Source organism: Pleurodeles waltl, chromosome 1_2, assembly GCF_031143425.1.
Source record: "Pleurodeles waltl isolate 20211129_DDA chromosome 1_2, aPleWal1.hap1.20221129, whole genome shotgun sequence".
Classification (NCBI taxonomy): domain Eukaryota; kingdom Metazoa; phylum Chordata; class Amphibia; order Caudata; family Salamandridae; genus Pleurodeles; species Pleurodeles waltl.
The window spans coordinates 1,190,832,388-1,190,857,641 of record NC_090437.1 but is presented as its reverse complement, the minus strand read 5'-3'; the positions used below and the strand labels follow the sequence as shown (position 1 = coordinate 1,190,857,641).

General features: G+C 43.6%; 1 protein-coding gene across 1 annotated transcript in view; it reads left to right on the top strand.

The window, feature by feature from the left end:
- Nucleotides 1–25,254, top strand: part of DOK7 (docking protein 7) — a 479,904-nt gene that overhangs the window by 220,371 nt on the left and 234,279 nt on the right. The window contains exons 6-7 of the mRNA XM_069203471.1: nt 4,154–4,261; nt 24,200–25,062. Coding sequence (XP_069059572.1) covers nt 4,154–4,261; nt 24,200–25,062 — 971 coding nt within the window. The remainder of the gene's footprint in view (nt 1–4,153; nt 4,262–24,199; nt 25,063–25,254) is intronic.

Here is a 25,254-nt window from a genome sequence, read left to right as displayed (position 1 = left end):
GTGTCTTCCAACAATCAAAGGGTTTTAACCATGTTGCACATACCGCAAGAAAATGTCCTTGTCGTACCCACGTGATATCTGCATATGTTGTTTATGTGGACAACACAATGCCATGGCCTGTGACTTATGTGCTTCCATGCATGTGAAAGGTTTCAGACAGAAGGCAGCTATTTTCGGCCATAGCTCATAGGCATATTCCAAGCAATCCCCATCACCTTGAGGCAAGTCTACTGACAGGGAAAGATTTCCCAAAAATTGTCCTGTAAAACAAAAAACTGTGTGTACCAGAAGTAGAAATGCTCTTCTTTGAGGAATCGGCCATACTCCCATGAACGTTTGGAATCTTGATGCTGTTCTCCGACACTGGCTGTTCCTCATTGGAAGATAAGATCCTGATGTTGAAAAAGGTGAAACCAGAGATCCTGGCTCCATCAGCCAACACTGAGCAGGAAGAAGCCTTCTGGCTGGTGATAGTGAGCTTTTTCAGAATGACGCCTGTATTCTCTGGACTATGGTGGCTTCAATACTGACACCTCCCAGGGCCACATGTCCTCAGGCTCCGGCCCCTATGAAAAAGTTGAACCCTGCCAAAGTGTCGTCTCCCATTCTGTAGGAGCCTCAGTCGGACCCAACATAGCTGCCACCCTCGGAGAGGACTAGGACACTGCTCTCAAAGCTTTTGACTATGGCTGAAATTATATTGTGAGGGAGAAAATACAGGCATATTTTGACGATAAACCTTTAGCAGAACACCTTCCTAAGGCTTAGAGATTTACTCAGATCGAACAATTGTTTGGCTCCAACTCCATTGTCCTCATAATGCCTGATAAGGATTATGGCCAAACAGAAGATGATGATGACTTAGAAGCTGATAACCTCCTTCCACATTATATCACTGATGCTAGCATGTATGTCCCCCTTCCGTATCTTCACCGGAAGGGAACATCCCTTAACCATTAGTTAGTCACTTTATTAACCAGTGTGGTAGCAAAAACAGCGGGACCCTTACAATTGATCCTGCCCTCTGCAGAAGCAAAGTCTAACATTTTAACAGAAACTTGGAAACTCTCCTCCTTTGTGACCATTTCCCTGCTTATTTTAATTCGACTGCACCAAATAAGCCTGCATTGGATTTTTTTTTGCGTCCAGTAGTCCACAGGTAATTATTCAGATGTCAAAGACTTCCCTGGGTGACCCACAATTTCGGTCTTCTCACCCTTTCCTGGAAAGTCTAGTAGTCCAAGCTTCTTTCTTGAACTGAATCCAAATGGTTTCCTATGACACCTCCAGCCAGAATGTCAAAAAACTGGACTCTTTCCTCTAGCCATTTTGCCCACTCTCTGGCCCAATATGTATTGGAATTAGCAAAATCTGTCATAAACTTACCGGACCATATGAAAAAACAATTCATTGATTCAGTCAACACTGGTTTGGATGCCTCCAGACAGATCCTGAACTGTGGTCTAGACTCTGTGAACATCGTGGCTTGATCCATGGGTATGGCAGTCATGCTGTTTCACCATGCTTGGATGCATTCCAGTGGCTTCTCAGGAGATGTCCAGGCAGTCCTCATAGACATGTCCTTTGATAGTGAGGTTCCTTTTGGAGATAGGGATGACGCCTCCATTGGTCATTTTACGAACAGTAGAATTAGCGCTTGTTTGCTTGGCCAAGCCTTCCAAGCGAGACTGCTGCATCGAAAGTAAAGGAAATTACATGGCTATTCCAGGGGAGTGCTATCCAGCAGAGGCAACGTCCTCTACCGATCCTGATGCCCCAACAACTGTACTCTGCTTTTGGTGTAGGGGTGGATCTAGGGAATGCCAGCAGCAAGGGCAAGTCTGGTCTGTGCCAACCTCTGCTGTCTTAGTTGCTTCTAAACCTCCCTCACTCCCCTCCTTGGAGCATAATCTTCTAGTTGAGTGAGGGTCCTCCACTTTTACCCCAACAGGGATGGGATCACAATGCACCACTGGGTCATCCAGCTAATCCACAAAGGCTACTCCCTAGCCTTCCTATACATCTCTTTACCTAACCATCCTGCAAATAGGATATGGTACCGCTGCAAAAAAAGGCATGCAGTTCAACTATTCCTACTTGCTGGATCCCAAGAAGGCTAGAGGTTTAAACCCAGTCTTGATCTTCGTCATCTGAAACTTGTTCATTCAGCAAAACAAGTTCAAGATGCCTTCCCCTAGCCAATTCTTGCTGGCCTTGAATGTGGGAGATTGGTTGGTATTCTCAGTATGCCTATTTTCATCTTCCACTTCTCCTTGCCCACAGGTCTGAGGTTCACTGTGGGATCCTAGCACTATCATTTCACAGTCTTGCAATTAAGACTGATGACTGCACCCAGTGCTAGCGGTCAGGGCTAGACTGGGAACCCAAAGCAGCCCTGGCAATTTTGTCAGACCAGCCCCGTGTCGGGGGGTGGGGGGAAATGACAAAGCACTGCTGCTTTTGTTCTTTTGTTACTGGGGGGGTGATATTGCAGCACTGCTGCAAAACTGGCCCCAGTAACAAAACCAGCCCCCACCCTTCCAGCCTACAGGGAAAATGCCTGATGCCTGCTACAGCCAATCCGGCCCTGCTCGAGGTTGTAGTGGTCTCACAATGACGGTCAGGAATCTATGTATATCTATACTTGAATGACTGGCTACTGAAAGGGGAGTCCCCTGAGCTGGCTGATCAACAACTTCTATGCATGGTGACTCTCCAATGCTACTATCAATGCCCAAAAATCTCACGTCTCTCTAACGCAGAGGTCAACCTTCATAAGGTCAGTGCTATATAATACGGGCATGAAGGCTTTTCCTCCCCCTCAGAGGATCGCAGATATTAGGGAGATGATTCCGAGATTTCAGACTCAGACATGGTTTCTGCTTCTGAATGTCTTATAGCCTCCTCACTTGATGCACCCTGCTTCCACACAACAGATGGTGGAGTAGGATCCTCCATTGTTGCCTGTGACCACCAAGGATGTCCTTCTGCTCAGGTGCAGATCTTCCAATCAGTCCACTTTAACTTTACTACTGGATGGACCCTTACGACCTTGAAGTGGGTTGTCTCTTCTGCCCACCACAGGCACAGGATCCCATGTTAATGGACACATCCTTGCTGTATTGTTGTGCCCATCTCAGTGACGTGATGGTACAAGGTCTTTAGTCTGTTTTGGGGCAGCATCAGCACATAAGCATGCAGGAGCTGCAGTGTCCACCTTGTAGTGTAGGCATTTATCCCTTCCTTCACAGAGAGAACCATCTGATTCTGGCATGCAACACCACCTCTATCCATTATATCAACATACAGGGTGGTGTCAAATCGTGGATCCTGTAATGGGAGGCAATTTTCCGGTGGTAGTTAGTGCAGTTACTGGCAATTTCTCCAGCAACAGCTCAGTTTGCAGGTTCCCTCAATGGGAGAGCAGATGCACTCGGTCACCTCTTGCTTTGTGAATATGGCATAGGATAGGTGATGTAAATCTGACCTTAGCATTTTCTAATGTGCTTCATCAGACCCCAAATTATTAGTATGCAGATGGCCAATCAGGGGAAGGGGGTTCTTATTGATTTTATGTAAATATAAATACTACTTTTTAAATCTATGTATGTTTTATAACTCACTGACAGACCCCATGAACTGGTAAAGCAGTAGACTTGCATCACCTATATGAATAGCAGCAGTGTCCCAAATACCCATCGATAAAGTCATTGGGGAGCCCAGAAGTAAAGGCCTTGCAATATCTAGAGGGTATACAATCAGCTGAAAGGCAAAAATAAGAGGGGGGATTCTGTAGGAAATGTGCATTTTAGCGAAATAAATCGCACCCCGATTTCAGTGCTGGCTTCCTGACGATGGGCATCGACAGAAGTTTTTGAAAGTCGGGGGCGGTAGCAGGAACCACCCTTGCGCAGGCTCAGAGCAGAACTGATGGCTTCTTTTTATGCGTTTTCACAGCAAATTAATCGTGAAAAGATGGGAAACAAGAAATAATGAGAAATATCTAACTAGCTCCCAAAATGTGTGGCTCCTTCTTCCCTTAACAATTAAAGTGTAACTCAATTTCTGCAGGCTGCAGCACAATTGAGATAATTTGTACTGTACACATGATAGATTGTAGCTGTTTACACTTGAATTCATTTTCCCCCTTCAGATCCCAATGTTAATCCAGCATATATGGAGGAGCGAGTGGCGCACGAAGCTTTGGAAATAGAGAAAAGACTAAGCATCCTTTCCCACTCAAGTCGCCAGAGCAGTGGAGGTAAAATTACACAGTGGAAACCCAATTCAACATGTGTGTGGGTGTTCATTTGATTGATGGTAGCGATGATGTTATAAATGGAAAGTTGGCAGGGTATGTATTACATTTCATATCTAGCTGGCAACTTTGATTTTAATAATGTGAATGTTATTGCTAGGCTCCTCTTCAAAAGTGACTAATGAGCATTTGATGCCAATAAAGGCAGCCTGAACATGCTATCAATTGCTTCCGGCTTTGTTTTTGGCGCCAGAAACACAGGCAATAAGTTTAACACCCAGTTCAGCCCCTCAACCTGTGCTTAATTTGTGCTTGTTGTTTTTGGTGCGGGGAACCAGCACTTATTTTTGAGGGCCGGCACTTATTTTTCTGCCTCAAGCATTTACTGCGTGCAAAATGCACATGTGGGAAAGACAGAGCAAGGGAGAAACAAAAAAGCATCACAGTTGAAGAAAGCTGCAAGAGTGAGCTGAAGGGTCAAGGAGTGACTGTAAATGGATTGAAGAGGCCTGAGATGGCTTCAGAATTGCGCTGCCTGGGTATTCCATGTTCACACATTTAATTGCAGCAGCTGCATGTTTAAGAGGAGGGCTTTGAGCACAGGCACATTTTTATTTACAAATTAAACACTGCCCTCAATACACTGCATAATGAAGAGCATAGCACTTTATGCCGTTGATGCTTGCTTCCCCAGACGTAAAACTGCAGTGGCAAGGGCTGGGCATAGAGGTGGGCAAGCTACTGAAACCTCGAGCCAGACTCTAAACCTGGCTCTGGCTCAGTACAATGTCCTCTTCGAATCTCGAGAACAAAACGAGCCAAGCTTTCACAGGAGGCGACGCTGCTTAGAGGTTACAACTGATGCCCATTCAACATGGTGAACCAGGTTTGAATTCTGACCTTTCAGCATCCTGTGAATCTAGGCATATCTCCCTGCCGAAAAAAGTGTAATGTAGTCAGTTGTGAAGCATTCTTATGTCTTTGGGCTAGGTTCGCACTATATTAAACTTTCAAAAATAAAATGTGGATTCTGCCTTTCACACATGCTCTAATTTTGTCCTCAAAGAGTTATTGACAAAGCGTTAATCTTTGATGGGCGAAAGAGATACGCATATAGTGATTGAATTGCACTGTATGTAACTAGAAAATCTGGGATCAATCTTGGCTTTCCTGCTTGAACAAATTGTGTGATTCTAGGTGAATGCTTTACTTCACTAAGCCTCCTGTTTGGTCATTATCAGGTGTGAGAGAACCTTCAAATACATGAATTCAGAATGTGTGTTATGTTAAAAGCTCTTGATTAAAATAAAATGTTGCTCCATCTACTACAAGAATCTAAGCCACATATCAGGTACACATGACAACTGACGTCTCCTAGTCAATTCATAGCATTGTCATCAAGGTGGGGGCAGGAATGTTTCTCTGTGCATGTTTAAAAACTCTCACTTTTATTAAATACTCAGTGCAGACATATATTCTGAGCTACCATGTGAAACTCTTTCACATGTTAAATAAATGCACCTTTTTAGGTCACAGCCTAATAGAAAGCGCAGCTATCTAGTTTGCTAAAGGCATCTTGGGGCTTTCAAAAAGTTGACCTAGGAATGTATTTCGTCCATTGATTACCATTGGCTTTGTGGTTTGTAACTCACACTTTCTGGCTCTCCATTTGCTGGCATTATTTGCTTTAGGCTCTCCCTGCTCAGTTTGTCCATTCCATTGCCTAAACTGTTTACTATATCCTTTCACAAATGCCCTTTCTGTAAATAGGACTTTAAAACATCTTATCTTGTCACATTTGCTGTGCGTTCAAAGGCTGAGGTCAAATGTCAGGTGCTGTCTTCCGAGGTCGCTTCTTTACGTTTCTTTCTCTGACTTCAAAGTGAGAGGATTTATTTGACAATCTTGCTGGATACTGGGGTTAGAAAATAGTTTTTTTATAGCACACAACAACATTTAAATGAACTGTGTAAATATTTCAGAATATATCAGAATTAGTAACACTAATGAAGCACATTTTTTGTTATTTCTGAAGTGTGTTGGAAACAAATACTCTAATATGATCAAAATAAATCATTACGGTAGATGATGCAATTCCCATACATTTTCGTTGTTGCACTGTATAGTTTTATTAGTAAAACTGTATGTCTGTCCAAACGTAATGGTCATTTCAATTGAAAATGTGTTGTCTGTAATGGCAGTGCCCTACTATACCATGCATACTCCTTTCTACACCACTCCACTCTACTCTGCACCACTCCACACCACTGCACCCTGCAGCACTCCACTCTATGTCACTGTACTCTGTGCCACATCATGCTATGCCTCTTTACTTAACCCTTTACCACTCTTCTCTGTGCCAGTGCACTTTTCGCCACTGTACTCTACACCACTACACTCTACACCACTCCAGTCTAGGCCACACCAATCCACTCTGCACAACTCCACTCTATTCCACTATACTCTATGCCACTGCACTCTACGCCACTGCATTCTATACCAATACACTGTGCCAATGCACTTTGCGCTGTAAAATTCAACTCTATGCCCCTGCACTCTATGCCAATCCACTGTATGCCACTCTATCCTACTCTGCCCCATTGCACTCTATGCCACTGCACTCTACACAACTTTACTCTACACCATTACAGTCTATGTCACTCTGCACAGCTGCACGCTACACTGCACCACTCCACTTTATGCCACTTCACTCTACTCTGACACAATCTGCTCTGCGCAACTGCACTCTATGCCACTCTGCTCTTAACCACTGCACTCTACGCAAATGCACTCTACACAACTGCACTCTATGTCACTGTAATGTATGCCAGTGCACTCTATTTGCATCACTGTACTCTACGCCATTGCTCTCTATGCCACTCTACTCCACTGCACTCTGGCACTCTACTCTGCAACACTGCTATCTCCGCCACTGTGGTGCTGCTACTTGTTTTTTGACTGAACTGAAAGTCCACTTGATGGCTGCCATTACTGCAACAGGAGTGAGCAGCCTAGTTGTTTTTTGTATCAGAGGAGGGCTATAAATGAAGGACGCTGGCACAACTGCGCAGGCAAGCCCGTCTGCGCCTGCCCACACACCAATTGCACACAGCACAAGCCAATTGTGAAACAGAAGGGAGGATGCCGGTAGATAGAATCATCTATTCAAGTAAGGAACTATAAAGGTTGAGGCCAGGTTCTTCATTAGAAATGAAGGGAGAAGGGAACCTGGAGTGTGAGGAAGACAGCACACTGACGCTGGTCAGTATAAATTCAGGAGGAGAGGGGATAACTTTCAGCTTACTAAATGCACGCCCTCTGGTGAAGCATGTTCTAGAGCTGAGCATCCTTATAGAGTCAAATGAATGGGATATTATCTTCACTATAGAGACTGGTGATCCCACTGACTCAGAGGTGGATCTAGGAATAACTTGCCCACCAGGATTTAAAGTAATTCATCAACCAACAGCTGAGAAAAGAGGAGGTGGGGTAGCAGTTCTCTTTAGAGAAATGGAAAATAGCTACCATACAAACTGAAAGAATACAGGAGGTGGAACTACTGGGTGTTGCCCTAAAAGTCAAAGAGGGGGGCAGCCTTGTCTGGTATTCTGAGTTATAGGCTGCCGGTTCCACTAAAAAATGTCATAAAACCGTTCCTGAAAATGATCACTAATCTGATGTTAACTCACTCCAACCTCTTGTGCTAGGGGGTTTTAATATATGGGCAGAGGATAGCTCATCTACCCAGGGTAATGAACTCTTGAGAACATGCAAGATTATAGGTCTGCAACTTACAAGCAGTCCTACACATCAAGGAGGTCATACTCTTGATTTGATTTTTGCCCCAACTGACTTGATTAAAGTAAAGGACAGGGTCCCACTAAGCTGGTCAGGTCATGTACTGCTAGTGTTTGAACTATATAAGATTAAACCAACAAAGGAAGTAAAAATAACCAAAAAGCCAGTCCAGGGTAGGATGTGGTATAAATTTGGGAAATTTATGGAAGAAAAACTATTTGATACCTCATATTGTTGTCAGGGTGATGCTACAGTTGATGAAAACTACAAACTCCTACAGGATTTGATTAATGGAACTATAATACCTAAGAAAAGTCTTACACAGCGATGTAAACCATCCGCTCTCTGGTTTACTGAAATGCTAAACTAAATGAAAACGCTATGCAAGAAATTTGTGAGACATTGGCAGAGAGCATACTTAGAACAGGATAATCTGGAACAAAAAAATGCATTGAAACAGTACAAAAACGAAATTAGGAAAGCTGTTACTAGAAGTAACAAATAAGTTGAGGAAAATATATGGCCTAGTAAGGGACTTAGATAACCCTGATTGTATGAAGCAAGCCGTAAAACCTTCACAAGAACTTTATGACAAGATGTCTGAGTTCTTTAGCAAAAAAATTGAACGTATCCTGCAAGATATAAAGTCAGACTCCTTGGAGTCAGGTCCACCCAGAGAAGAGGAGGGCACAAGAGAGGGAAAGACAGAAAGGGGGTCCATTAAAATAGGAAGGATTGAAAGGATGGAGGAGGAGGAATTTAGTTAATTGGCCATGACTATCTCCTCGGTGACTTATTAAATCCACTACCACCGACTATGTGGAACGAAAGATCGATGAGTTACTTCCAAGCTTATTAAAAATCTGCAACCAATCTTTGATGACAGGCACAGTACCACAAGTCTGTAAGAAAGCCCTACTCACTCCATTATTGAAAAAGTCAACTGCGGCTATAAATAATCCAATAATTAATGCCCAATCTCACCGCTCCTCTATCCGATACAAAATAATGGAGAAATACATTAGCAAAAAACAAGTATGTTATCTGGAACATATAATAACATCTTGGAGAATTAACAGATTGGTTTCAGGCCAGCTCATGGCACAGAATCAGCACTTATTCTGGCCTTAGATGAGTTGAGGATGAGGGTGGGCAGAGGTTAAACAGCAGTTCTAACTTCTAGATCTGTCAGCTCCGTTTGACACTGTTCACCACCACCACATTCTGACTCTTAGACTGAAGGAGACAGGAGTGAAAGGAATGCTACTGGAGTGGACTGAATCGAACCTGACAAATAGGTCCCAAGCAATCTCTCTCCTGCCCTTCCAATCGGAATATAAAAGGACAGAACACGGGGTACCACAGAGATTAGTAGCTCTGAGCCCCATCCTCTTTAACATATACTTACGACCACTGCTGACCCTTTTTTAGATCTTCTGGGATTTTATATGTAAACTATGCAGATGATACGCGGCCAATTACAGCTCTCGGATAAAAATAATCACACCCCAATAGAAGGGCTGCATAGACGCCTCAGTAAGATGGCAAGATGATTGAAAAAGAACTCCTTAAAAATTCAATGGAGGAAAAGCTGAATTTTTATGCCGTTCACCCTCCAAAGAGCCATACTGACTGCCGAAGGATTTCTGGCGATGGTTTGGCTTTGGTAACCTTAAACTAGCTCCGGTAGTGCGAAACCTAGAAATATAAGTGGACAACAAACTAACCATGGAAACACGCATCAACAAAACGGCAGCCACTTGTTTTGGCCTTTTAAGAACATCAGGAAAATTGTTCCACTTCTGCCCCAGCCAGCAAGAAAGCTGTATCTCAGAGTATGATTCTGAGCAGATTTGACTTCTGTAAAGCATTTCTGCTGGGGGCTCTGGAGTACCTAATAAAAAGATTATATTGAGTACAAACAATAGCTGCAAAATTGGCATTGGATAAATCCAGATATGAATCCTCAAGCGTCTTAAGAAAACTACTCTGGCTCCCAGTTAAAGAGAGGATATTTTTTTAATCTGTGGTCATAGTCTATAAAGCCCTGAACAGAACAGGCCCACTATAACTATAGAGGCATTTTAGACATTACAGACCTTACAGAAATCTAGGATCTGCTTCAGCCAACCTAGTCTGTGTCCCAAAGTTCAGACAAGTTAGGTCGGGGAAGAACTTTCCAGGTAAAGGCACCCCAACATACACTTCCAGCGCTCCTCTGAGCCAGCTCGAATCAATGTGGCTTTAGGAAAAATCTGAAGATCTGGCTGTTTCCAAAATAGTAACAGGGCCATAACTAGATTATTCTGAGTTTACTGAGGCAGTATAGAGACAATTTTCATTTGTTGGAAATGGCATGAGTCTGTAGCACCAAGATACCTGTCAGGTGAACGCTGCACTTTAACAAATGTCTGTTACTTACTAACTCTACGCCACTCTTCTCTGCACTACTCCACTCTACGCTACTCCAGTTAATGCCACTGCACTCCATGCCACTGCACTCTATGGCACCATACTCTACTCTGCATCACATTATGATACTCTATTCTGCACCACTCTACACAACAGCACTGTATGCCACTCAACTCTACTCTGCATTCTACACCACTGCACTCTATGCCACGCGACTCTACTCTGCGCCACTGACCTTTGCATCACTCAACTCTACCCCACTACACTCTGCACTACTCTACGCCACTACACTCTACACCGCTGCACTCTGCGCCACTCTACTCTGTGCCACTCTACTCTGTACCACTCTACTGTATTCTACTATACACAACTCTAATCTACGCCACTGCATTCTACAACACTGCATTGTATGTTGTTGCACTCATTGCCACTGCAGTCTACACCACTATACTCTGCAACACTTTATACCAGTGCACTCTATACCAGTCCACTCTACTCTATTCCACTCTACTCTATGCCACTCCAGTGTATGCCCACTCTACGCAACTCCACACTATGCCACTCCAATACACAACACTCTCTGCCACTCCACTGTCCAACACCCTACTCCACTCTTCGCCACTCCACTCTACCATACTCTATGTGACTCTCATCTACCTTTTAGCCATGCTAAACAGCAGCCACACTGGTATACAACATGGCTAAAACATAGGGGAGACATATTGGCTTTGCCAATGCTTGTTGTATTTTGAAGACACCTTCTCATAATCTAGAATGATGTTTTTTTGCATGAGTTACATGCCACTTGGGTCATGCACGATGAGCTCTTAGAGCCAGAGACAATCCTTGCCTCGGCTCAGCTCTTATTAGCTCTCCCACCTCTAGCTGGACATGTTCCTTTTCCCTATTGCTTATTGGAGCAAAATAAATATACAAATTTCATGAAGTACATTGGTTCACAACATGTTTACCACGCTGTGGTTGTTAGTTCTTAAGAAACAAAATAAGTGGATATTTGGATAACACTTTATCAATGTAATCACAAATGTCCCTATTCACAGAGGTATTGTTTGGCCATATACATACCCAAAATACCTCATTTTGCCCTCCAGGAGTTCAACAAATGGTTCCTAGCAGGCATATATAGATTTATGAGTAGGGATTTCTCCGCCATGAGTGACGTGAACTCCGCACTTGTAAATCCCACTCATGGGGTGGGAAGTGGAAGTTACAAGGTGTGGTTTACCTTAGAAGTTTAGCAACACCAATGTAAACATTACCAAACTCTAATACAGCCTCTTCATACCATGGAAATAGTTCTTCCAGGATGGGAAGAGAAGCAAATTACCCCCAGAGCCACTTGTGGTGCCGGAGAAGACCTTTCTTCACAAGGAAACTACGGGGATATTTAAGAGCTCTTAACGCCTTCTTACCCCACATAAGCGCCATTTTTTACACTAATGTGGCCCAACAAGGGCAAAATTGCAGCGCCATATTTATAAAGTGGCACCACTTTGTAACCCTTTTCCCCACATAATATCTTCACCAGGCATAATGTATGCAAAGTGGGGGTTCCCTCATTACAGGAGATCGAAAAATGGTGCATTCGTGTCATTGTTTTTGCACTTTTTACGCCTGCTCAGAGCAGGAATTAAAATGCGGCACGCCATTGATTAACATAGGCCTCAATGGAGTAGCATCAAAATTTTTGATGCTAATCCTGCAAAGCTCCAGACTAGCGTAAAAAATTCTGATACTAGTCCCCTAACTACTGCCATGGTGCGCTGTATTTTAAATACGACACACACATAGTGGCGTTAGGATGGGGTGCTACGGGGCGCAAGAAAAGTGCAGCGCCACTTTTCTTAAATATACCCCAGTGTTTTCCCAGTGAAGAAAAAATAGTATGTTCATTTGCACAGAAGGCTTCATTCCTCCGTGTGGAATTCAATGCACTGTAGATTCCACACAAAGTGTATGGGACCCCACGGGGCATGTCACATGAAGGAGTACACCTTGAAAGCTACATTTGGTACACCTTTCCAGACACACTGTTCAGGGTGTTGGTGAATTTCAAAAAGAAATACAGTTTCACCCATACATAAGTGTACTTTTACAGGGGCAAATTTACTACTTTTTTCATGAATAGACAGAAGGTGCTGGTTTACCACTCAATTATACTCATTTTATCAACCTTAAGATGATGGTTAGGTGAAAGATCTACCAAATATTTGAAGCAGTGGTTTGAGAACTGTACACATATCTGGAAAGCATGTCTATTAATCCGGCAAGCCACTTTGCCTGCTTTTTGCTACTTTGGGTCTGATGTGTGTAAGGTTTACCACGGCGTTAGGATGATAAATGAGCAAAGAGAATTACTGTGACCTATGTTAAGGAAGATTTTCAGTGTTCTAGAGCCTGTTTATCTTTGTTTAAAATCTAGTGGAGTGCTTTAGACACCAATCTTACTAAGCAATATTATCTGAATGGAAAAGCACTTTCAAGTACTTATTGATCAGGAAAAGTCAAGGGCTCAACTCCATCCCATTCAATAACTACCTTTGTGTGTCTTCCCTCTTGCATAGTATTGCTAATGCAAATCAGACACTTAAAATTTGGAGTGAAATTCACAAAGACTTTTATCCGAAGTTGTGTTTTTCATGGTAGTATTTAGGTGGAAGGTCAAATGTAGCTTACTTGTTGAATTGTTTTGGTGATAGTCTTCACCATTTTAATCCTTTTGAAATGCATTGATTGATTAATTAAAATTGTTTAAAGCGCATGTGCACCAACATATGATCAAGGCCCTGAGAAACTAGTTGAAAAAGGAAAAAGTAGCGAAGTTCTAGCTAAAACACAGCTGAGAAGACCTAACAAAAATACCTAATTAAAAAAACAAGTTTTCAAAGCTTTCCGTAAGCCAGTATGGGAAGAAATACTCTTTACATGTAGGGAGATTATTATTCTAAAGCTTTGGGACAAGATAACAAAGAGAGCCTCCATCCAATTAAGAGAATTTCTCTGGCAGAAGACAGAAAAGAAACTGTGCTGCGGATCGAAGAGATCTAGTGGGAGCATAGGGAATAAAGTGTTTGCTACAAGGGGGAATTTTCTTTTTGCTAGGAAAACCTGTGAATAAAACAGGGGTGTGAGGATTTGGCTGTACTATATGATATGGCTGTGTGGTTCTATCATGTAGTACACTCACAAATACCGGCCTGGGTCTAGTCAAGCTTGTTTACTTAACCTTAAGCTCAAGCCTGTGTAGCTATGGCTATGAGCAATAAGGTTTGGCAAAGGAACTATGTGTAAAGCATTTAACAGCACCAAACAACAAAATAAGGAAGCTATAACATATGAAAGAAAGAAGATACCATTGTATAAAAATAGATGATATTTTAATGAATTTTTACAGTCCTTGATGAGGAAGGTTCCGGAGATACCAATTTTAGAAGATATTATCACTTTTCAATACAACCTTTGAAAACTTATTAAAAGTTTGAAACAGTTAGTTCAACTACCCTGGCCTGGGTTGGGTGACCAATTCTGGTAGAACAGAGGTCTAGGGGGCCAGTGTGGACTGTTTGGCCAGTTACCTGGCCACCAGAGTGTTTTTAGGGTAAGATCCAAACTTTACAGGACAACCGCCATAGTCATCAACGGAGTGGTCCTGATGCTGAGGGATGCAGGCAAAAGATTCTCACTTGATTCTTCTGTAGTGGTGCGGTCGATATGATTGTCTTTGTAGCGGCGCCTTGGTCCACAGGTGAAATGGGGTGAACTTGGCCACAGAGCCCTAGAAGTCCTCTACATTGCAGTAGCAGGCCAGCATATGCTAGGCTACTGGTCAGTAGCAGGACAGACAATGCTGGGCTACTGGGCAGTCTGCACCGCAGTTGGGGTGAAATCGCTGAAATCTTTAGGTAGAGGCTGGTGTGCTGTGGGTGTGACAAATCCAGACTTGGATAGCTCTCCTGGGTCAGGCAGACTCGAGTGCAAATTTTGGCTTTTTTAGATTTGTCCTCTTGGGTGTCTGGCGACTGGTAGCACCAAAAGTTCTACAGTGGCTACCAAATTGTTGGTTTTGGCTTTTTCAGGTCTTGAGTCCCTGGAGCTGGTTCCAGGAGATCAGCAGACTGATCCTTCAAGTCACTGCTATAGGGTTGGGCTAGGAATAATTTTTTTCCAAAGCCAGAAGCCGAGACATAGTCCAAACTTTACTAGCCCAAAGTGCAGCATGTGCAGTCCTTTTGATGGCAGCCTCTCTTTGTGCAAGTCCAAGGGTGCCATATTTGTCCCAGGAAAGTGCCCTGAGGGGCCATCGCGGTCACTAGCCAATGGGCTACTGGGTCCCCTCCTACCTAGTAACAAAGTTCCTGTGATGTGTGGCATTTGGCTGTCCCAGAGTGCCATGTTCTTGCCCCTTTCAAGATGGCATGACCCTTCCTCTGATGTTATGAGTCTGGTAGCTCACACTAGAGGTGTGGCTACTAGAGGTCTACACACCAATGGTAAACCTGGTTTGGTGGTAGGTTTTTCCTCCTTGGTTTTGTCTCTACTTTGTCTGCAGGAACAAAAGGCATCCTGCTCAGGGGTGTTGGTGCTACTTCCCTCACAAAGGCAGTTTCCCCTTTAAAGCTCACCTTTTTGGGCTAGCACCCTGAGTGGCCATCCTGGGAAAAGAGGTAACACCTCACTCTGCTGCAGCTGCCTCTGTTTCTGGTCCAGGGAGTTGTTCACCCATCTCCCCCGGCACTCTAAAATCTGCCTGTGTGCAAGGCTCTTTGTGAGGTCGCTGGGCTAACTGGAGTACAAAGTGGCAACTTTCTAAAAGTTGGTAAACTTTAATTGTGGTATTAAATTTGACCTGGGCATCAGGTCGGGTTTAATGCCATGACTAATTTGATACCTTACATGACCCAGTTAGGTAGTCCTGTTCAGGTGTTTGCTGGGTTGGGGTGCCAACCAGTAACACTGTGTTACTGTGGGTCTACTAATTTTATCAAAGCAAAACACAAACGCTGTGGGATAGCGTAACTGGATGGACGGAATGCGGAACCAATCAAACATTCACCCCCAGTCACAGATCTGGGTTTAATCCATCCATTATTTTGCTCACCATGCCACCCCAGTTTGAACCCAGCCATATGCAAATCAGTCTTGACCCTGTTCCTCATGGGAACAGTCCAGCCCGAACTGCCAGGCCAGGTTCTCCCTGGACCGGAAACAAGCATCTTAGGACCGGTTTCGGGGTTTCACCCCTCATCAGCCAGGCTAGCTTGAATCCAGTGGCACAGTGAGCCCGGGACCCACGTCTGGGCATACCCGGTGCACTTAGGGCGGCAAAAGCAAAGCAAAACACAAACGCTGTGGGATAGCGTAACTGGATGGACGGAATGCGGAACCAATCAAACATTCACCCCCAGTCACAGATCTGGGTTTAATCCATCCATTATTTTGCTCACCATGCCACCCCAGTTTGAACCCAGCCATATGCAAATCAGTCTTGACCCTGTTCCTCATGGGAACAGTCCAGCCCGAACTGCCAGGCCAGGTTCTCCCTGGACCGGAAACAAGCATCCTGGGACCGGTTTCGGGGTTTCACCCCTCATCAGCCAGGCTAGCTTGAATCCAGTGGCACAGTGAGCCCGGGACCCACGTCTGGGCATACCCGGCGCATGGGCAGCAAAAAAACGATGGATTAAACCCAGATCTGTGACTGGGGGTGAGTGTTTGCATTGTCAGCACTCCGTCCATCATCCTTTTGTGTTGCTAATGTTGCCCTAAGTGGGAAGGGTATGCCCAGACGTGGGTCCTGTGCTTCCCATGCCACTGGATTCAAGCTAGCCTGGCTGATGAAGGGTGAAACCCCGAAACCGGTCCCAGGATGCTTGTTTCCAGTCCAGGGAAGACCTGGCCTAGCAGTTCGGGCTGGACTGTTCCCATGGGGAACAGGGTCAAGACTGATTTGCATATGGCTGGGTCCAAACTGGAATGGCATGGGCAGCAAAAAAACAATGGATTAAACCCAGATCTGTGACTGGGGGTGAGTGTTTGCTTTGTCAGCACTCCGTCCATCATCCTTTTGTGTTGCTAATGTTGCCCTAAGTGGGAAGGGTATGCCCAGACGTGGGTTCCGTGCTTCCCATGCCACTGGATTCAAGCTAGCCTGGCTGATGAGGGGTGAAACCCCGAAACCGGTCCCAGGATGCTTGTTTCCAGTCCAGGGAAGACCTGGCCTAGCAGTTCGGGCTGGACTGTTCCCATGGGGAACAGGGTCAAGACTGATTTGCATATGGCTGGGTCCAAACTGGAATGGCATGGGCAGCAAAAAAACGATGGATTAAACCCAGATCTGTGACTGGGGGTGAGTGTTTGCATTGTCAGCACTCCGTCCATCATCCTTTTGTGTTGCTAATGTTCTACTAATTTTATCCACAGCAAAATGACAATTTGAAAGTGTTGATGTTAAGACATATAAAAAAATATATGTCCTACCTAGCAAAATATAGCTCCCTGCCATAGGGCTCTATATGTCTTCCTTAGGGGAGACTTACATATAACCTATATATATTGTTAAGGGATAAGGTGGCTTTGCCATTGGGTGAATGGCAACGTGGAACTGGCAGCGTAATGCCATGATGTACTTTTTCCACACACAGGGTGGCACAAACAGAGCTGCAGCCCGGAGTGGATCTTCTGACTTACATGCTCTAGGTACCCTGGGTACCATATACTAGGGACTTACAAGTATACCTGGCCTTGCCAATTAGGTGTATCCAGTTCGACATTCAATTTGTATAGGGTTAGAACACTGGCACTGAGGTCTGGTTAGCAGGCCTCAATGCACTCTCATAGTTGAAAAACCAGCACCATCATTCCAAACATGTGGGGGTGAACTGGCATTTGCTTACAAGGGGGTTTTGAAAGCATCTCTTTCTCCTACATGGAGTCAATGTGACACAATCAGTGACTGTGTCCCACGAGCAAAACTACACAGCTTCCAGGTCACACGTGCAACCAAATTTTGAATCCTTTGAAGTTTATCCAACAGTCCCAGCTAAATGTTACAGTAGTCGAGCCTGGAAGGGGGTTACAGGCAGAAACTAATAAGGCATGCAGATGACTGGGTATAAATGGAATGGCCTTTCTCAGCAATTATTTTTTTTTTAAACATGATGAGGAAACAGTATTGATTTAGACTGAGGGAGGGATGCCAAACAAAAGTGACTCATAAACATTTTACTTTAGTTGCGGGAGGAGAAGGAATACTAATGATGAAGGCCACAGAAAATCGTGCAATGATCTGTATGAGTGCCATCACGTTTCAGTAAATTACTTATAAAGAAGTAATTAGACCACTGGCTGAGACAGGAGCTGTGAGTTGAAGGCTGTTCATCAGCTGAGACTCGATAATGTGCACAATGGCCATACAACCAGATAATCTGATTAAGGAGCTCAAACGGTGAATAAAAGACATGAACGTTGTAGGATCCACACATGATGGAACAGGTAGACGATTGAAATGGATGAAGCCTAACTGATTGAGTAAAGGCTGCAGAAAAGCAGAACCAGGCAGCCACTCACCCTTTGAAGCTGATGTTAGAAAGTCTTTTGAGAAGAATAGAGGGATCAATCTAAGGCTGCTGATGGATCAAGCATATTAAAGCAGCAGTGTCACATTGGTCATGACTTAACCTGAGGGCCAGTGCAAGTACATTTTCAGTGGTGGGTGAAAAACAATCTGCCAAGCATCAACAAGATTGAAGTGTATGCCTAGTTTTGAGGTTTGCAGAAGCAGGTTTTTGTCACAATGTAAGTCAGGTATTGGTGCTATTTTGTCATTTCATTTTTTATTTCACTTCTCCCACTTCCTTTGGTCAGTAGTTGCATCTCCCTTCATGATTGTGAACTGGCTTAAAAATCATTTTTATTGTAAGGTACATACAAAGAAATGATAAAACGTTCTTAAAAAAATATATATATGTCTATTAAAATGTCTGTATACTTCAGAAACTACTACGTTTAAAGATAACTAATTAAAACGTATTTTAAAATAAGTGGCATTGTAGCTCACACATGACAAGGAGGCAACTATTTTAAAACAGTGAAAACTGTCATGGACCTGGTAACACTTTAAGTAAATAGTAGAAGTTTATGGAGGCCCATTTATTTTAGAAGTGTGTAGCCACAGACATTTTAAATCCTAATATTTATTTATTTGATTGGTTTTTCACGGAACAGAGAACAATTCTTAAGCTCTCTTCCTTCTCCAGCAGCACATCTTGAAGTGCAGCCAGGCACATTAGTTGAGCGAGGTGAGCACCCTGGTCCTTTATTAGAGCACAGGTCGCTGTTAAGGGGAAGATGGCACAGTGATATGTGGGGTGATACTGCATTGCGTTTTGCAATCCATAAGCAGGTTTATTTTACACATTTCTGAAGAGTTGGCAGCCCCACAACAGGGGTCAATCACCTCCTCTGGTTTCTTTTTTCAAAATGACTGACACCCCTTAAGGTACACCGCTATTGCATTCAATATTTTCCAAGATAGCTAGCTCTTATTTAATTAATATATTTATTCTTCAGCCGAATCACAATTACAAAGTTGAATGTTTAATGGAAGGAGGTGTTGGTAATCACCTGTACAATAATGACATTTCAAACATGCATATTATAAGAAAGTGAATTATTAATTGGAATGGATGATAGTCCATTATAAGTAATAAAGTCACTAACCTGTTGGGTCCTAGCAAATGTTTCAGCATTAAGCCTGAGCTCAACCCCTGTAGCTGTGTTACAAAGCAGATACGCTTAACTTAGCGAAAATTTGTAGAGCATTTAGAAGTGGCAAAATAGGTAACAAGTCAAAGCGCAACACAATAAAAATCAAACTCTAATTTATAAAAATGGACTAAAGATTTAGGAGAAAATACTCCATGAAAAAAATAAAGCTCTAATGCAAAGTACTGTTCATGATGGAACTCAGGATAGATACACCAAGCAGATTTATCCCATCCAAAGATTTTACTTTGGGCATTGCTCTCTGAAAATGGAAGCCAAAATTCTTCAGTGGTGCAAGGCTGCAGGCTATAGCCCATGAAGTCCTCTCAAAGTCAGATGGCTGCTGGATGAGATCCCTCTGAAACCATTGATTTTGAAGGGAAAAGCTCTGAGCAGGACAACTTGAAATTTCATAGCATACTAAGCCCTTGCTTCGGGCAGACACTTTTCGAGCCTTTGCCCAATCATGATTGCTGTCTTAAGACTTAGGGCATGATTTAGACTTTGGTAGAGGGGGTACTCAGTCACAATCATGTTGGAAATCCCGTCCACCATATTACAATTCCATTATAGCCTATAGAACTTGTAATATGGCTGACAGGATATCTGTCACATTTGTGACAGAGTAACCCCTCTGCCAAACTCTAAATCAGGCCTTAGTTATTTTTCATCAGAACAAGCCAAAAGCTGAAGCTGCCAGAAACCTTATGCCGCTGATGCTCCGCTCGTCTTGGAAGTTCAAAGAGTTTCTAAGTCCTAGGTTTTCAAAGTCTGTAAAGCTGCTCCTCTTTGTCACTGCTAAGGTTCCCGGCACCTCAGGGACAGCAAATAGGGGCCAGTACTCATTCCAGTAGGTGCACCAGCAATGTCCCATTCTGGTCAGCTGTGCAGTTCTGGTAAAAAGCCTCTTGCACTTTGTTGTATCCCTATCACCACACAGAAGGTAGGTCAATTAATCATTGGATTCCATTTCTTTGTCTTGGGTACAAGTGGGAGCAGGTCCAACCCTTCAGGTTTCCTAACAGGTTTCAGACAGCAGGTGCAGCCCTCTTCTGTCCTCCCGCAGTTTCAGAAAGTGTTTTGAGGGGCTGAGCTGGTGGAGAGATCCATTTTTGTACTGTTTATTGGTGAATGTATGGAGATGACTCCTAGATGGCATGTCCCATGTGGCCTAGGCTGTTTGTAGCCCCACTCTCTGTAGCTCCTGTGCCATACGTGAGGCCCTGAGATGACAATCTGACTCTACCCTCCACTTCCGGTTTAGTATGGATTGCCACCACCTATCTGCCCCAGATGTCACATGGACTTAATATGCCCAGGCCCCAGATGCTCCATAGACCTAAAATGCCCAGAAGTCTTTGTGGAGGCTTTATTCACATTTGACCCCCATCCCCCACCGTCTGGAAGGCCTCCTTCCACAATCTTCCTGTCCAAGATCCCTCAAGAGTTGGGTATCTCAGAAGATTTGGCAGCCATTTTTGGTGCTGCAGTATAAATACAGCACCCAACCCAGCCCTCTCTGCTTGGCTTCTTGTTTCCTGTGGGAACGCATCTCCTGCTGAGTTCTCAAGGGAACTTACCTTTCTGTGTCCAGTCTTGCTGCTTCACCACCTGAGTAGGACTTCGGATTTCTCCATGGTTCCACCTGCCCCAACCTCGCTATACACATGCAAGAGAAACACAAAAAAGGAAAGCTCAGATCACAAAATCTTCTGGACTCTTTGAGACTATAGCCAAGAAAATAACCTCAAAGAAAAACCAAACACTAAAAAGGTCATTGCACTGAACCTGCAAAAGTACTGAAAAGGCAATTGTTAACCCTGATTTAGTTTAGTTTGCAGGATTTTGGTGTTGTAACCAAAGACAAAGAATAGAGGGGCTTAGCACTTTGAAAATAAGGCTGCCTGCAGGTTTGAAGGTCCAACTTGTATTTATCCTATAATTTAATAGGTTTAGACTTAAACATGGCAAGTGAAAGAACTGGAAACATTTTTCTCCTTCTGTGAGAACACTCTCACTCAATTGAACTAACCACACGAGCCCCAGAGGGAAGATTGGAAGGACAAGAGTTCAGAAACCCCTATGGCAGAGTAGAAATCCAGTTTCCACAGGTGGCTGCTGACCCGAACCACCATTTCTTCATCTACAAATCCCACCCCTTCTTCCCCTAGGGGTCGACCACCACCATCCATAACTTCTTGTGTGCTGAGGGTTAACCTCAAGGAGGATTGTTGAACTCACTTTGCTCCTACAGAGCTCCTGGGTATCAGGTCAGTGGTCCTTGACAATGGACATTCCCTACCTAATGGGGGAAAGTTCCCAACGGCAACCCTACCCATTTTTACAGCACAATGTTTGCTGCAAATTATCAGTGTGCACTAATTTAATGGAAATCCAAGATGGCATAGGCCTTCTACTCTAGGAGTGAGTTTGTATGTCAGTCAGGGGTGTGTTTGGGGGTATGAGTAGTTCCCTCCTCCTAAGCAAAACCAAACTCATTCTGGGACCAGTTCCCCTTCCCACTGGGTTGAAGCCAGGTTGAAGCAGATCGAAGAGTTCTCACCTTTCAGGTCTCTCCTTACACTAAACTATGAGTAGGGAGACCCCACCTCACCTATGCTCCTCTCAAGTTATTAATGTCTCTGGAACATCCCCAGCTGCCCTTTCTAGGCTGATAGGGAATATATGCCCCACACCCAGCCCATCATGTCAACAGACCTAAACCATTGTTCTGCTCTGGGAAACGTTTTCACACTTCATGAAGATCAAGCACTAGCGGAGCAGCTGTTGACAAGCTAATGCTAATTAGCCTCCATGAACTTCAGGCAGGGGAATGGTAACTTTCTAAAACTTACATTTTGTAAATATTTAATAAAAATCTAACTTTACCATTGAAGTGTATTTTGATAAGTATCAAAAATAGTGGTTGAACCCATTAATCTAGTTTACCCCAAACCCAAAATAGCAACATTAATATGTTAATTGTTACTCTGTTTTTCCCTGCCATGGATGTATTTATGGCCAAAATCCTATGGCTGTATGATGAAGTGAAATATGCTAATTACGAGTTAGCCAATTTGACCATGTTTTAGGGGTCAGAGCACTTGCACTGGGATGTGAATAATAGTGTCCCAGTGGATGAAGTAAAAAAAACTGCTTCAAATAAATGGGGGTGGTCACACAAAAAGGGCACTTCCCCACACAATTTAATAAAACAAAAAACAGATCTTTAAAGTTTACACACTTAAGAATTGGTTGAAATCCTGAAAAATAGACCAGAGAATCAAAACAAGTTGCAACAGTTCATGGTGCAAGCCAATAAATCTGTAATTTTGTGAAAGTCAATTGAGAGTCTAGAATGAGAATTACAAAAGTAATATGGAAATGTATTATTTAATTGATTAAACTGCTACCTAGACGCTGATTTGTGTTTTTGTTCTTATGTTCCTACAAAGTTGTGTCCTCCTTAATGGGAAGTGATTGGAAGAATGGTACAAACTCGTCCAATATGCGTTTGCCTGGAAATAAGCCAAAGGCCAGAATAAGCACAGAATTCACTACCTTCTTAAGGTGTCAATGATCGACCCCTAAAGGCTTACAGAGTGCCTCACATTCTGGTGCAGTTATAGTGCATGCAGTGGACCTCCCAGTTATTTGTGTTGCGCGAGCGAGGATTCCGGAATGGCTAATTTTAAAAGGTGCTTTGTTGACAGGAAGGGAGTCCTTTCACAACCAACCCAGTTTAGTCTGTAGTTCAGACCTACTTCCAGTGGCCAGATTGTGTTTTAAAAGAACCCTTTCTTTGGAAGTTCAAGAAAAAATATTAGTGAGATTATTTTCTGTTTTCTACAATATGCACAAATATAAAATATTTTTTTTAAAATGCATCAAGAGAAGTATTGCTTATTTGACCCTAAAGGAAAATGTATTTTAGATGTGTGGAATTTTCTAACAGCGTTTAAAAAATGCAGTGGTGTCTTTCATTGTAATGTGTGTACTAATCAGTGATTGTAAATCAGCTCCCCTCCTTTGATTTGGTCAGTGTGGCACTTTTGCACTATACTTACTTCATAAATCCATTTCCTCTGGTTGGAGAAATTTTTGTCATTAGCTCCATTTTGTTGCTCGTGTACTAAACGATGTCAATACAAGCATGTCTGATGTGAACAAACTATTTCTTTAGGGGCTTTGTGGCATCCGTTCTCCTAATGTTGAATCTGTGCTCTCCTGTGCAAACACGGACTTTCAGAGTAAAATTTCCTGCATCTTACAGGACACCTGGGCATACAGTAACCCTCTATTTTAAATATAATTGTATGGTCCAAGTTAATATTTTTCTTTGTTCATAGATTTTATAGGTGAAATCCGTGACAGGTCGTCACCAATTTTTGGTGAATAGTGATTCTGAGCACAATGGAGCCATTTGATTATGGGCAGAGTTACCAGTCAAGCACAATGGAGCCAGTTGCCTTGAATGAATCCGGTGATGAACTCAAGCGTGTTTTCTTTTTGGTCACAGGGTTTTAGTGCAAATGGTTCTTTTTTTCTGTGTGAACTATACTAGAATCCATGGAATTGCTTGGGTACCTCCTATGATAGAGCTGTTGGATAATTCATTAACCAGTTACCCATAATCCCAATACAAGGTGGAAAAATGTCTAAAAGGTAGCTTACTTTCATTCTCACTATTTCGGTTCTGGAAAAACACATTATCATGTTATGATTTGTATATTTAATGGACAGCTCTATATTCAGAGTGCCCCTGTGATCTCTTTTGAGTTGGTCACGAAAATGTAATTTGTTTTTTTGGTGATCTCTGTACCCGGCTAGCTGAAAATGCAATGTCTTTAGTTTAATACCCTTGTGCGTTTTGAGTTTCTATTTGCCATATTTCTCATTTTCAGTATTTGAGCAGTTAACACACACTGTCCCGTTTCTTTTTTCCAGGGGATGACAGAAGTTTGTCAAGCTCCTCTTCCGACACAAGCCACTCCGATGCCAGCCTGGGGAGCCGGTTGACAATCTGGGCCGAGCCGTCTTCAGCCAGCACGTCCCTAGAAGGCCATGGAATGGCAGCCGCCAAAGGCATCCATCTTGGGGAAGAGAAGGCCTATGCGGAAGCCACGCGCCCCACCAAGCAGCCTCCCAAGCCCGTGCGCTCCAGGCAGCTACAGGAAATTGGTCGTCAGAGTTCTTCTGACAGCGGAATCGCTACTGGAAGTCACTCTTCGTACTCTGGAAGTTTCTCTTCCTGTGCTGGGAGCCTGGACATCTGCCACGGCGAGGAGTTTGGGTCCCTGCTCAGCCTGCCGCTGAACTTGGCTGCAGATCAGAATGTATGTACTTGCCAGCACACCGAGACCACCAGGGCCTCGGACTATCAGGTTCCCAGCTTCATCAGGCATCATCATTACGACACACCGCGGAGTTTATTACACCCAGCTGCTAGAGACATTCAGCACAAGAGTTCAGAGTGTCCATTAACAAAGGACCAGGCCCAGGGCACTGCCATTGCCAAGCGGCTGGCAACACCCACGGAAACAAAAGGGCCCCCCGAGCAAAGCCAGGACTGTGGGCGGCTGCTGACCTCCACGCATCACCAAACCACCAGGGACACAAGTGACGAGACCTATGTGGATTTTCTCCCTAAGTGGTCAGCTGTAAAACCACAAGGTCAGGTGTCAGAGGCTAAAAGTAGTGAGCTGGCACCACCTAGTGGAGTCGCAGTTGAACCTTGTGAAATATGCAGCCCGCAACCTGGGATTGCAAGAGCTTTCTTTGCATCCTGTCCCGTCTGTGGTGGACTCAAGGTAAATACTTAACGTCGCGCAGATGCGAAAAGAGCCTGGTATTTCGTTGTGCCTATAATTAATATTGTACTCTCCGTCAAAGTAATATTTTGATCGATAAGTAAAAGTTTTGGAGTGTTATCTTGTGGGTTAAATGGGTTAAATGTAATCAACTGCATGTAAACCGTCAGAACAGAATCATACCTTTATACT